The 13,627-nt window shown below is 32.0% G+C and overlaps 1 protein-coding gene across 1 annotated transcript in view; it reads right to left on the reverse strand.

Moving 5' to 3' along the window:
- LOC132720501 (insulin-degrading enzyme-like) overlaps positions 1-13,627 on the reverse strand; it is a 53,493-nt gene that overhangs the window by 18,340 nt on the left and 21,526 nt on the right. Inside the window, 5 exon segments of the mRNA XM_060704657.1 lie at positions 1,041-1,208; positions 2,469-2,580; positions 5,073-5,164; positions 10,134-10,254; positions 11,590-11,700. Of these exon segments, the coding sequence (XP_060560640.1) occupies positions 1,041-1,208; positions 2,469-2,580; positions 5,073-5,164; positions 10,134-10,254; positions 11,590-11,700 (604 nt within the window).

The raw sequence follows: 13,627 nt of genomic DNA on the forward strand, positions 1-13,627 counted from the left end.
CTTGCAATCAATGAACATTTATGATTCAACTGCAATATAGTACAGGTTCCATATTTGTATTTTATGCTGTAACATTTCAAATTTTCACAAGGGATTAAAATTCACTTATATTGCAAAATGTATGATTTTCTTGAAAAGAAATGTTTAATAAGTACCTAAGTATCAAATAAATTTAACAGAAATGAAAGTAGAAATTTAACCTCACCAATTCATCCAAAAATGTTGATTTTGCGAAATTATGACCTTGCAAAAATATCTGATACATGTATTGCAGTATATAGGTAAATTATGCTTTTGACAATGATTTATTAGTTACTTTATATAAATAATAATCAATAAAAATTTTGTTTAACAATGACATAAATTATATAGAGGGTCATCTTCAAACACATGAAAATTACTGTACTGTCCTGAAAAATTTAGCTGTGTAGTTTCCCAAAAGTGGTCCACTGACCTAGAAATCCATGGATTTCTGTGGAAAATTGGCATCCCTGTAAATTGGGCAGATTTGTAAGAGAAATCATGGCTGTACAACATTTAACCATTGTTTAAGATCCTTAAGGCTAAGCACATGAACTTTTGTATAAAAACAACAATAAATAAAATAACAACATATAAATGTCAAAATGTTTTATGTAGAATACACTTAGTCTTGTACTTTATTATTTTGAATAACAGCTTATTTGTTATTTGGAAATGTCATTTATTTATTCCAGATGCGAGTTCTTTCTTGGTAACACAAAAACATTCTTCTAATATTTTGTATATTAAGTTTCTCAAAAAACGTCCTAGATGATTTATGAATACCATTATCTACTGACTTGACATAGTTTAGACAATGGAACTTTTGTACTTTAAAGTCAGCCTTCTTGATAATACTGCAATAACTTACTTGACAATTTTGTACAATATTGTAAATATATTGTTGTTTTCATATAGAAATATTTAAATAATGCAAATTGAAGAATAAAGGAACATTAGTATAGTAACTGTTAATATACTTATTACATACATGTACTTAATACCAAAGATTGACCTACCTAATTGTTCCTTTGTACGTAATATATTGAAGCATGGTTCGCTGATAATTTGGACAAACAATTCAAGCAGCATATTGGTATGTGTTGCTTGTTGACCGCATTGATAATATATCTCTATACTAGAACTCTTGTGTACTTTGTTTGTCTCTTGATACACGTAATAACAACCTACAAAACAAAACAAACATGTAAAATTATTGGTAATTTTAACACCCCTAATTTTACTTATTGAACAAAGAAGGACCCAAAGTATGTGTTATTATGCAATAAAATCACTGTTGACCTTCTATATTTAGACATGTGATGTAACCAAAAGACATGTGATGTAACCACTAAAAATGCGACGCGCTGAAAATAAGTATGGAAACAATTCAGCTTAATATCAGGTACTGGTTGGGGACCACCAAAACCGGACAACCATCAAACCCGGACGGCCCCGAAAATGGTTAATTTAGTATTTTCTTTGTTCAGTGGTTGTCAGTCACTTTTTTATCAACAATAAGTGCATGTTTCTATTAGAATTAAGTAAATAAATTTATTTCAACCTCCGTAAATGGTAATATTTTAATGTCTATTTCAAGAATGTTGACGTTGAAATTCGGGGGTCAAGAAAGCAATGCCTGACCTCATATACCAGCTATAATTATTTGCGGAGTGAATAATAGAATATCCAAAACTTCAGCATTTGTTGCTGACATATTGTAAATCATGTTACAAATCAAATATTAAAACACCCAAGCTTTTATCTGAATTAAATCACATCATGTACATATCTGTTCGAACACATGGTACTGTAGTGTAGACAATTTAGGTAATTTTGATACCCTCCTTGTCGAGCCTCAGATATAAGTGTCAATACAATCAGAAATAAACAAACTAGTTTGTTAGTTAGGACAAGAACCTAGCTGAACTGTGTCAAATTGTTTTGTCTCTACATTAAAAATTATGAAATCTGTATGGAAAAATGTTTCAAAAGTGTACGGTTGATGGTCTCCAACCAGTACAGCAGCATTTATTTGTCAATGTCGTGTTAGCATTTTTCCTATTGAACATAGAAGAACAGAAAGTGTGTGTTTTTATGCAATAAAATCACAGTTTGACCTTCTATATTTAGTCATGTGACTTAATCATTATATATATATGACGTAACCACTAAAAATGCAAGCCCTGAAAATAAGTACAGAAACAAATCCGGCACAATTTAGCTGAATATCAGGTACAGCAGCATAAATTAGTTGATGTCGTGATATAATTCCTCGCATCCAAACTCCAAACAGTGATTTTATTTAGCAAAAAAAAAAACATAGTTTGGGATATATTATTTCTTAATTACTGAATAAATGGTTAGTTTTCAAATTCAGAGTTGCTATTTGCTAAAAAGTTTTATGTTTTATTAAAAAACTAGTTTAAAACATAAATCTAGCATACCATCAGGAAGTTGAATCTCTCTGAGACGTCTCCGTTGACTCGTTAACAACTCTTTTGTTGACACATGCTCCCTGAGTATATGCTCAACCAGATCTGTCATCTCTATTGATTTCTATAGGGTAATAAAATAACACCAATGAGTATTTGAGCAGCGCCATGACAAAACCAACATAATGGGTTTGCGACCAGCATGGATCCAGACCAGCCTGAGCATCTGCGCAGTCTGATCAGGATCCATGCTGTTCGCTATCAGTTTCTCTACTTGTTAAAGGGTTTGTAAGCGAACAGCATGGATCCTGATCAGACTTCATAAAATAGCAACACAGTCTTGATAACAAAATCTAGCCACTGTCTTATATAGCAACTCTGTCTTATACTAGTAAAATACTAGCACTGGTAATACCAACATTTGGTCATGAAATATCAACAATGGATTATTAAATACCACCACTGGGTAATAAAATACCAATACATGTATTTGAGTAATTAAATAACAACACTGGGTCATAAAATACTAACTTCTGGTAATAAAATACCAACAATTGGGTAACTAAATAACAACATTGGGTCATGAAATACCAACAATAGGAAATAAAATATCAATATTTGGGTAATTTAATACCAACACTAGGAAAAACAATATCACCACTGGGTTATAAACACATGTACCAATATTGGGTAATAACATACCAAAATACTAACATCTGGTTATAAAATATGAACATAAGTAATAAAATACAAGCATAATATAAAAATTCTAGTCTAAATTGACTTTTTACTTTTGGCTGGTTTGCCTTCTTGAAATAAAGTAGGTAGTGGATTTATTTTTAAAAGGACAAGTTTGTCATACAAACTCAGATATTTTATTGACATCATCAAAACATAAGTTTTTTAATGTGTAACTTAAACATAGCGTTAATACTTTTTTATTTTTAAAAAATCAAGTTCAATGTTGTGTCATAGCACTTCATTATAGCTGTAAGTTTTATCACCACTGTATAAGCCATATTTGAGCCGTGTCATGACAAAACCAACATTGTGTGTTTGCGACCAGCATGGATCCAGACCAGCCTGCGCATCCGCACAGTCTGATCAGCATCCATGCTGTTCGCTTTCAGTTTCTGTACTTGTAATAGGGTTTGTAAGCGAACAGCATGGAACCTGATCAGACTGCGCGGATGCGCAGGCTGGTCTGGATCCATGCTGGTCGCAAACCCACTATGTTGATTTTGTCATGACACGGCTCAAATTAAGACTTGGTGCGGTAATGGGTGTGGTAATTAGCTATGACATCGCAAAATCTTTTACATATAACATATCATTTTAAAGATATACTGATATAAGTTACCAGGCTTGTTTTACACTTTGAATAATCACGACTATACAACAATGCATAGGATTACACTTCAAAGGATTGTATCATTTAATTAAAAGAAGGTGTTATGATTATTGACACATGGTATAGTCTATTTGATATTAATTCACTTATATTTCCTTTGTACTTTATTGGTCTCTGTCCTATTAAAAGCATCACCACTGCACTTTATTACAATTATAATAACTGGGATTGACCAATTTATGTGTATGTTTTAAGGTTGGTCTTATCTGACTAGCAAATGATCTGACAAGTATAAAACTTTCAGGGGCAGACAACTCAAAAAAGTTAGATGGTGACTTTGCATGCTTAAAGAGAAACATAATTCAAACAATTTTGTTGAAAAACAATAGGGGATTGCCATCTGACTTTTTGAGTTTTCTGCCCCTGAATTATTTTTTTCTCTCTTTTTGGTCACTTTTCGATAACTCAAAATCAAGCATACAAATATTTCATTTGATTTTAAATTATTTGAATAACAGATCTTAAGTTTATGATATATCAACATAATTTTAAATATTTCCAAAGTAAGATTTACACCAACATTTTCACACAAGGAATGTCTTGCATCATATTTATGAAATAAAACCATGAAAAAAATGTGTTACAGGATCTTTAATTCAGCTACATATAATAATGTTCCTAGCAGATCAGAGTTTTACATGCTCAAAAAACTTACAAAATAACAAAACATGAAAACATAAACCAAAAGGTAAAATGACCGCTAGCTGCATGAGTTCAAACCCCATCAGGGGAAGTTGTTTCCTGGAGCATGACACTTTACACTCATTGCTCAGTAATAATATTGAATGGATTCTAAAAGTGTGTCTATAAGCTTATTTTAGTTTATTGTGTTGATAGCTACAAGCTTATTGAAACACTCTCAAATCTGTTCCTGGAACCAACCAGTACTAAGCAATGAATGTGAAACAACGGCTTGCCCCTTGACAGCGTTTGAACCCACGAGGTCAGCAATCCTTACATTCCTTGTCTGACGTGCTAACCACTTGGCCATGCGGCCACTATAAGCTTATAGCTTCATACACCAAACCAAAAAGTGTTCTTTATCTAAAAACTGTTAATATATCTGAGATATATACACCTGTATGTAAATACATGTATATGATCTAATTAATCTGAGAACCTGTTACCTTATAAATTCAACAATCCCTTCTGATCTAGAATTACACTGACAAGTGACAAGATAGATATATCCGTTTAACACATACCTGTTTGGTTACATTTCCATACACCAATCCTTCTATATGCATCTTTGAAAACAGCTGTGGTAGAAATGATGTAAGCTTCTCTAATGTCACCTCTGAATAAAGAAAGAGGAATATCTGAATCAGGGAATAAAATCGGTAACTAATAATCAAATATTATGTTCACAAATGTACTTATAAAATAATGTTAAGTACTGTAAAGAAACAAACCTAAAAACTCATTCACATTTTTATGAAACTTAAAAAAACTAGAAATGTGTTGTCACGCCACAGATGCCCCCGCATGCAGCCAAAATTTCAGATGTTATAATATTTAGTTCCAAATTTGTTTGCACAAATTATTTTTTTCATTTTAAGTTCAAAGCCCTTAAAACTATTCAATATTAACACAAACCATTTTTTAAACAAAGTTCAAGGCACTGAAACTATTCAGAGTTAAGCTTTTGTAAAATGCATATTGTATATTTGTATAGGCAAAATAATGGCTACATACATTTCCACAAAAGTATGAGTGCTGAAACTGAAAATTCAAAATTATTCCAACATTCAAGAGAGATAACTTTGTCCAAAATCATTGAACCATGATCAAATTAAAACTTGAACTGCTTATTCCTAAGATGTATCTATATATCAAATTTGAGTTGAATGTGTACAACCATTGGAGAGATAATGAAATAAACTTAAAATTCTGATTTTTTTTCAAAGTTGAAGTTCAAGAGGGATGACTCTGTCAGCTATCATCAAACCATGACAAAATTAGAAATTGACCAATGCCTTCTTATGACATATCCATATCTTTATTTTGAGTTAAATATGTACAATTGTTCGGGAGATAATGAATGGGAACTGAAAATTTCCTTTTTCTTCAAAGTTAAAGGGGCATAACTCTGCCAAAAATCATCGACCATGACAGAAATTCAAACTTGACCTGGGTATTTCTTAGACGTATTCATATGTCAAATTTGAGTTGAATGTGTAATACCCTAGAGGAGATAATAAACAGAAACTGAAAATTTCATATTATTTTCAAAGTAAAAGGGACATAACTCTGCCAAAAATCATCAAACAATGACCAAATTCAAACTTGACCTGTGCATTCCTTTGACGAATCCATATATCAAATTTGTGTAGAATGTGTAATACCGTTGGGGAATAATTGAATGGAAACTGAAAATTTCATATTATTTTCAAAGTAAAAGGGGCATAACTCTGCCAAAAATCATCAAACCATGACCAAATTCAAACTGAGTGAGACTAAAAAAAGGATTGGAGCACCACACTAAATACCGTATTCCGGTATATACCGGGCAAGGCGCTTGAATCATAAAATGCTAAAATCTTGCCTTTTTACCCAACGGAATGAACTGAAATAGGTCTAATTCATCTTTTCACACCGATTTATGTATGATAATGAATGAAAAATGTAAAAATCGGCGAAAAAAACGATATTTGTCTATTTTGTGATCATGATTTCTGCAAGCGTCTAGAGGTACTGCTCCAATCCTGTATTGAGCTAAATCCATTCAAACTTGACCTGTATTTTCTCATGACATATCCATATGTCAAATTTAAGTTGAAAGTGTAATACTGTTGGGGAGATAATGAATGGAAACTGAAAATTTCATATTATTTTCAAAGTAAAAGGGGCTTAACTCTGCCAAAAATCATCAAACCATTACCAAATTCAAACTTGACCTGTATTTTCTCATGACATATCCATATGCCAAATTTGAGTTGAATGTGTGCAACCGTTACTAAGATAATGAATGGAAACTGATGATGACAGAATGACGAAACAGGGTAACACTATATGCCCCAGCCATTATATGGCCGGGGCATAAAAACTAAATAAAAAGAAGAAAAGTACAATGTATTGTCAAATAAACAAGACAATTTAATGTCGTAAAGTCACTGTCTATTATAAACAATTTAAAAAAAAACCCCACATTTTTCCACATTGAACATAGAAGAACTGGAAGTGTGTGTTATTATGCTATAAAATCACTGTTGACGTTCTATATTTAGACATGTGACATAACCATTATATACATGTGACATAACCACTAAAATGCAACGCGCTGAAAGTATGGTAACAAATCAGGCGCAATTTAGCTTTATATCAGGTATGGAAGCATTCATTTGTTGATGTTGTGTTAGAATCGAAATAATATCTCCAAATCGGTGATTTTAGTGCTTGATAAAATCACTGTCGTTCGGATGTGCATCATTATATTACTCGGGCTAAGCCCTTGTGATATAATTCCTGGCATCCAAACTCTAAACAGTGATTTAATAGAGCGATAAAATCACAGTTTGGGATATATTATTTCTTACGTAATATCACTAAGGGGAAACCTGCACATTTGTCAATGTATGATGAATAAATAAAAGCAGTAAAAGCAGAAGAGTAAAAATCTAATTTTAGCACCAGCAACCTTGACCCAGGTTACCCCATACTTCACCCAAAGTATATAACAACTAAATATGAAAGACATCAGTCAATTAATTAAGGCTGAATCAGTAAGATTGTATTTTATAAACGGTAACCTTGACCTTCACCAAAGTGACAGCTTACTCCACTCAGAAATAGAGGACTACCAAAGATATTTATCTACCAGATGTGAAAGATAATCAGTCAATAAATAAAAGCTGTATAAGCAAAACTAAAGAACTCTATTTTTAACACTTGTGACCTGGGCCTTAGTGACCCCTTTCTCCATCCAATGTTAGAGGACAAGGTTAGTATTTACCTACTAAATATTAAAGACATCAGCTAATATAACAAAATATGTATAAGCAAGCATAAAATCTTCTTTAAGCAGTTAACTGGTGACCTTGACCTTTATAAGTGAGACCTTACTCTACTAAAAATAAGGACCGCACAAGGTTCTTATCTACCAAATATTAAAAACATCAGTCAATAAACAAAGGCTGCATGAGCAAAGTTTTACACAAACATTACATCTGTGAAAAAAACACACCAAAAATCAAAGAAAAAAAACCCCAAAATGTTCATATGTCTGTCTAAAATGATCAAATCACACTAAATTAAAGGCTTTTTATTAAAGTGACTGTAATGGTAGTTTATAGGGCTGGGAATTATATTCGAATATTCGAATATTCGAAACACTACCGAATATTCGAACATTGAAAAACGAATACGAATATTCGAAAAAAAAATTGTTATATAACTTTCAAATTTCAATTAAGATCGTAAATTAAACCATTAACCTGTACTTGACCAGGTCTTCACACGTTTGTATGACACGTGTCAACAATTATCGCCAATTAACTGTGAAAACTTTGGGGTCTAGTTGATCAAAAAGGCACCCGTTTCACAGTTTGCAATTTACCTGTTAAACAGTTTATAATTAAATTCTTTCCGATTTTAATTATCTTATTTATTGTTTTCTGTGCTATAATTTTTCCGATTAATTAATAATTGTCTTAAATTTTATGAAGACGAATAAATCGGCACGCATTATGTGTTACTAAATCATGGGAAGTGTCTATATTCCGTCAGAATATATTTATTCCGTAGATGGAAAACGAATATTCGAACATCAGATTCCTTATTCGTTCCCAGCCCTAGTAGTTTACTCTCCAGATCATGGTAGTAAGTCACTTTGAATTCACCAGAACATTCTGTGAAATTCTGGCTTATATCCATTAATATATGAATGAGGAGTTGGTCGCAGAAGATATTGTTTTTGACCAGCCAAGTTACTAATAGTAAGTTTTCTGTCACAACACCTAGTTTACAATAGCCATTGCTCACCTATTATTGGGGGCAGAGATATGGTAATAACAAATAGTAAATTAAGTCCAATTTTGCATTAAATACGCAAAATGTTACTTGAATTGTTAATACATAAGCATTTCCTCATTCAAATTGAATTTTTGAAAAGTGTGCTAGGGTTCGAGACTAAATTAACCTCTGCAACCAGTGCTGACCAAGATCTGCTTACACAACCAAGCTATTTAATTTAAGTGTGCACTGCTGACAATTATGTCAATACATATTTGGAAAATTTCCCTAAAATTTGATAAATGGTGTTGCCTTGAAGGACGTCGGACAAGTGCATTAAGATATATAGGGTGGTAGGGGTAAAGATTTTTGCAGTGACACTTAAGATTTATGATACCTTCTCAGATTTATTTCAGACCAAAACAATGATATCGTAATGGAAACCATTAAACTTCATAAATGAAGTTGAACAACTTTAACAACAAAATATCTTCCACTACAAAGCATTTACTGTATTTTGCATACTAGGATGGGTAACTCTTCTTCTAAATAAAACAACATGCCAAGTAGAGTGACAGAACATGATTCCAAAAACTTTATACAAATATTAGCCACAAGCCTTAAATCTGAGACCAAACATTTTGTCAGGCAAGTGAACTTATATAAAGTACAGCCCAAGTTTAGCTTCACATGTTTTTTAACAATGTTACAGTTATTCGAGTTCACTGCTTTAAATTTTGGCTTGCTGGCTAAACGTTTCTACCCATGCGACCAGTGCAGACAAAGATTTGTGCTGTTTGCTATTCAGTCACTATATGTTTTGGAATTTTTCCCTCAAAATGATAAATGGTATTGTCTAGATAGAAAGATGGACAAGTTTATTTAAGGTATTTAGCATGTTCAAGGACCAAAAAAAGAGAGAGAGTAAAATTTGAATTCTTACATAGATTAGCAGGGGAGGCTAAAACAAAAAGATGTGCAAAAAACTAATAAAGAAATATACTCAGTTTTCACTTTTGTGCTATTCTAGGCCAATCTGAGTGAAAAGCATTCCAACCCTTTTCAATAATGGGTCATTTTTCACAGTAAGAATATTTATTCTGGAAAAATGGAGTGAGCGATTAATTTAAAATTTTGCACACAAGTTATTGTTCTAGACCTACATCAAATGGAACTTACATCTAGACAAATTATTTCCAGTCCCGGCATGTCAAAAAAAAAAACTCAGTGGAGTCTCTAAAAGGGTTACTATACTTAAAACAATATTTAAACACAATCACAACAATATATTGGAAGAAGACCAACAAAATACAAACCTTCTAGACTGTTCAGAAGCTCAACCTGAGTCCACAGTAATTCTGACATGACAACTGAGGTAAAATATACAGCATGTTGGTGAGGTTGCTCAGCAACAAAGTTCTTCAGGCCTCGACCATACTGTAATGTCACAAATAATCATTGTAAAAGTCAATGCATTTTTTACAGTCATACTATAATTCAATATTTATACAGTGCATACTTTTTATAGTCTTTAGGACGTTTTTCAGGAGTTTTTATATAGACATATGGGCAGAATTAAAAACTGTTCAATAGAATTTCTTTAAACTTAGCATTTTGTTAAAATGTGATTTCAGAAATATTTTGAGCAAAACAAAAATTGGGTGTCACTGATCTCACTTTTGGAGTTATCTGCCCTTGAATCAGAATTATGTACTTATTTGAGGTCATTTCAAGAAAAGATTACTTATAAATATGTCTATACAATCTTGTTTTTACTTCTGGATTGTTTTTTCTTTTTACAAATTTTCTTGTTCACAATACATAATAACATGCAATTCCATATATTATTTTTGTTTCAGTTTTTCAGTTTGTATAAAGGGACTTAAAATTCTTTAAAAAAAACAAGCTTTTTGAAATCAAGGCCCCTGTGACCTTGACCTTTGACCTGGTAACCTCAAAATCAATAGATAAATCAAAAGAATAAAGTATTGTTTCATAGTGAATTATCTGCCCTTGAATTAAGCAAAAAAAGTGCAATTCAGGGGCAGATAACTCAAAAACAAGAATGGTGACCCCCACAATTGATTTTGCTTAAAATGTTTCTGTAATTATAGCCTAACAACATGCCAAGTACATGTATAAAGAAATTCTATTGAACAGTTTTAATTTTGCCTAAATGTCTGTATTAAAACTCCCCAAAACATCTTGAAGTTTAACATCACAGCACATTTACTGATGTTATAGCTTAAACCCCAACAATTCTCTTTAAGGAGACTTTGGATCTGTTAGTAGCAGCCAACATTATTTATTGTTTCAATGATTAAACATGGTTAAATGCAGAGTTCACTGTTGACATGACAAGTATCAGGTTGAACTTAAAGTACAATGTTCAAGCATGTATATCATTGCTTTGTTTATGTTCAAAAGTTCAAACATATAAGGTAAAACCATGCCCTAAATTCAAACATTTTCAATCTTTTTTCGTGTGACAGTGTCAATATTTAAGATGTTAACACTGTAATTCATTCCAGCATATCACAATATGTCATGTTTTTACCATTCCTTTGATACCTTTAGCACTAGCCATTCCTATATGTGTATCCATACTACCATTAAGATATCTAAAGAACAAATTACAATGGAAACTAAATATGCTTATCCATCCTTTGTACAATCTATGCTAACTCTGTATTTACATAAAAAAAAATATATACATAGATATAGATATATTTCTAAAAAGGTAAAAGTTAGGTAAAGTAAACATTCACTTACCAATTCCTTCAGAATTTCAAACCGTTTTGGGTCAATCTTGAAGGACACCATTTTCTCAAGTATTTTTCTCAACAGAACATCAAGTTTATCATTGTAACCTTTCACTGATAGCTGAAATATAAACATAATGTAATCGATGACACACATTTTTTCAAAATAAAAATGTAAATGCACATTATGCCTCAGAAATAAATTAATTTTATTTTCTTTAGATACAGCTAATATAAATTTTATAATGTTTCAATAATGGAGTTAGAGAATCTTAGATGCTTTTTACCAGAAGAAAGTAGAGATAAATGAGAAATAGTTTGTAATGAAAGTAGCAAAATGTAAACAAAGTAGTATTTTGACTTCCATACAAAATACACATACACTATAACTGTACTTGTTGCCAAAACGCAAAGGATAAAAAAGATGGTTCAGGTAATTGGCCAATGAGTAACTTTTTGTTTACTATAAAAGTATTCCAATATTAAAAAGCTTTTGAGAATTAAAATTAAAATAATTTCTAAGGCATAATGGGTCTTTAACCAAAATAACACATAACTTGACTCAGTTTTGCTTTGTTACGTTTCAAACCAATATGATAAATTTCAACATGAAATAGAAGCACCTGCACATATGGGATCAGGAGTAGAAATAAAATTACCTTAATTTTTAGCACATTTTAACATATAAACTTTGAAATGTCGAGAACAATATATAAATCAATTTGAGCAAAAGGCAAAATATAAATATATAAATCCATTTGAGCAAAAGGCAAAAAAATAATATTTAAATCCATTTGAGCAAAAGGCAAAAAATTTTCAATGAGTAGCCATAACAACTAAAGGTTGGGTTTTACATTGCACCAACAGGATTCAAAACCTACAGCCATGAGGGGCAAGTAATATTTGAAGTCAACAATCTTATTCTCTTTCGCCACTGACACCTCTTATAACAAATTTTACTATTCTAGGTCTTCTGCATAGATGACTTCTAATGACCTGCCTTACATGTTACATTTTTTCATCTCAGCATCTCCTTTTAACAGAGCTCAAATCTATAAACCATTGCTCTGTTCACCTAACTCTTTTGAAAAGCTACCTAAGCGGAATAGATTGATTGATTGATTTGGGTTTTACGTCACACCGACACAGTATATGTCATATGGCGATGTTCCAGCTTTACTGGTAGAGGAAGACCTCAGGTGCCCTCCTCCACCAGTAAAGCTGGAATAGAAATATATATATATAAAAAAAACTCCAGAAAGCAACATTAGCCTGAAATTTCTGCAGAACTAGAATTAAAGTAAGGAAAGCTTATGTTTCAAACAGAAAGTAGCAAGTGTTAGCCTGATATACTAAGGATAAAGGTAATTCCACCAGAAAGTACGAATTGTTGGCCTGATATATAAATATACCTAGGGTAAAAGTAACAGAAAGAAAAAGTGGTGTTTCTACCTTAAAGTAGCAAGTGTTAGTCTGATATATGAATATACCCAAGGTCAAAGTAAGAAAAGCTGGTGTTTCTACCTAAAAGCAGCAAGTGTTTGCCCAATTTTTCTATTTTCCTAGTGTAAAAGTAAGAAAACCTGGTCATATTATCTTGTAGACATAAACTGCATGTTAAGTTTTATTAGCACTATGCAAATTGGAAAAAAAAGAAAAGCTGGTTCCTTCAATAATTTTATGTTGAGATTAGTTTATACATACAAATGTAATTTATTTTAGTTTGATTGTTTAGAATGCTGTAAGCTTATAGACATACTCTCTAGTATGTTCCAGTACTGACCAAGGAGTGAAACGTTTCATGCTCAAGGAAACTACAGCATGCCCTTGCTGGGGTTTGAACCGACGCAGCTTGTAATCCTTAGATTACAAGTCTGCATAAGCCTGTCAACCATGCTGCTATTTCAAATTATGCTGTGTTTGTCCATAAGCTTAACTAATAAACCATCTGATTAAAACTTACAGATATTCTATATGTGGTGCCTAAACACTTACAGATATTCCATATGTGGTGCTTAAACACTTACAGATATTCCATATGTGGTGCT

Source organism: Ruditapes philippinarum, unplaced genomic scaffold, assembly GCF_026571515.1.
Source record: "Ruditapes philippinarum isolate M1 unplaced genomic scaffold, ASM2657151v2 ctg1873_1_1_1_1, whole genome shotgun sequence".
Lineage (NCBI taxonomy): Eukaryota > Metazoa > Mollusca > Bivalvia > Venerida > Veneridae > Ruditapes > Ruditapes philippinarum.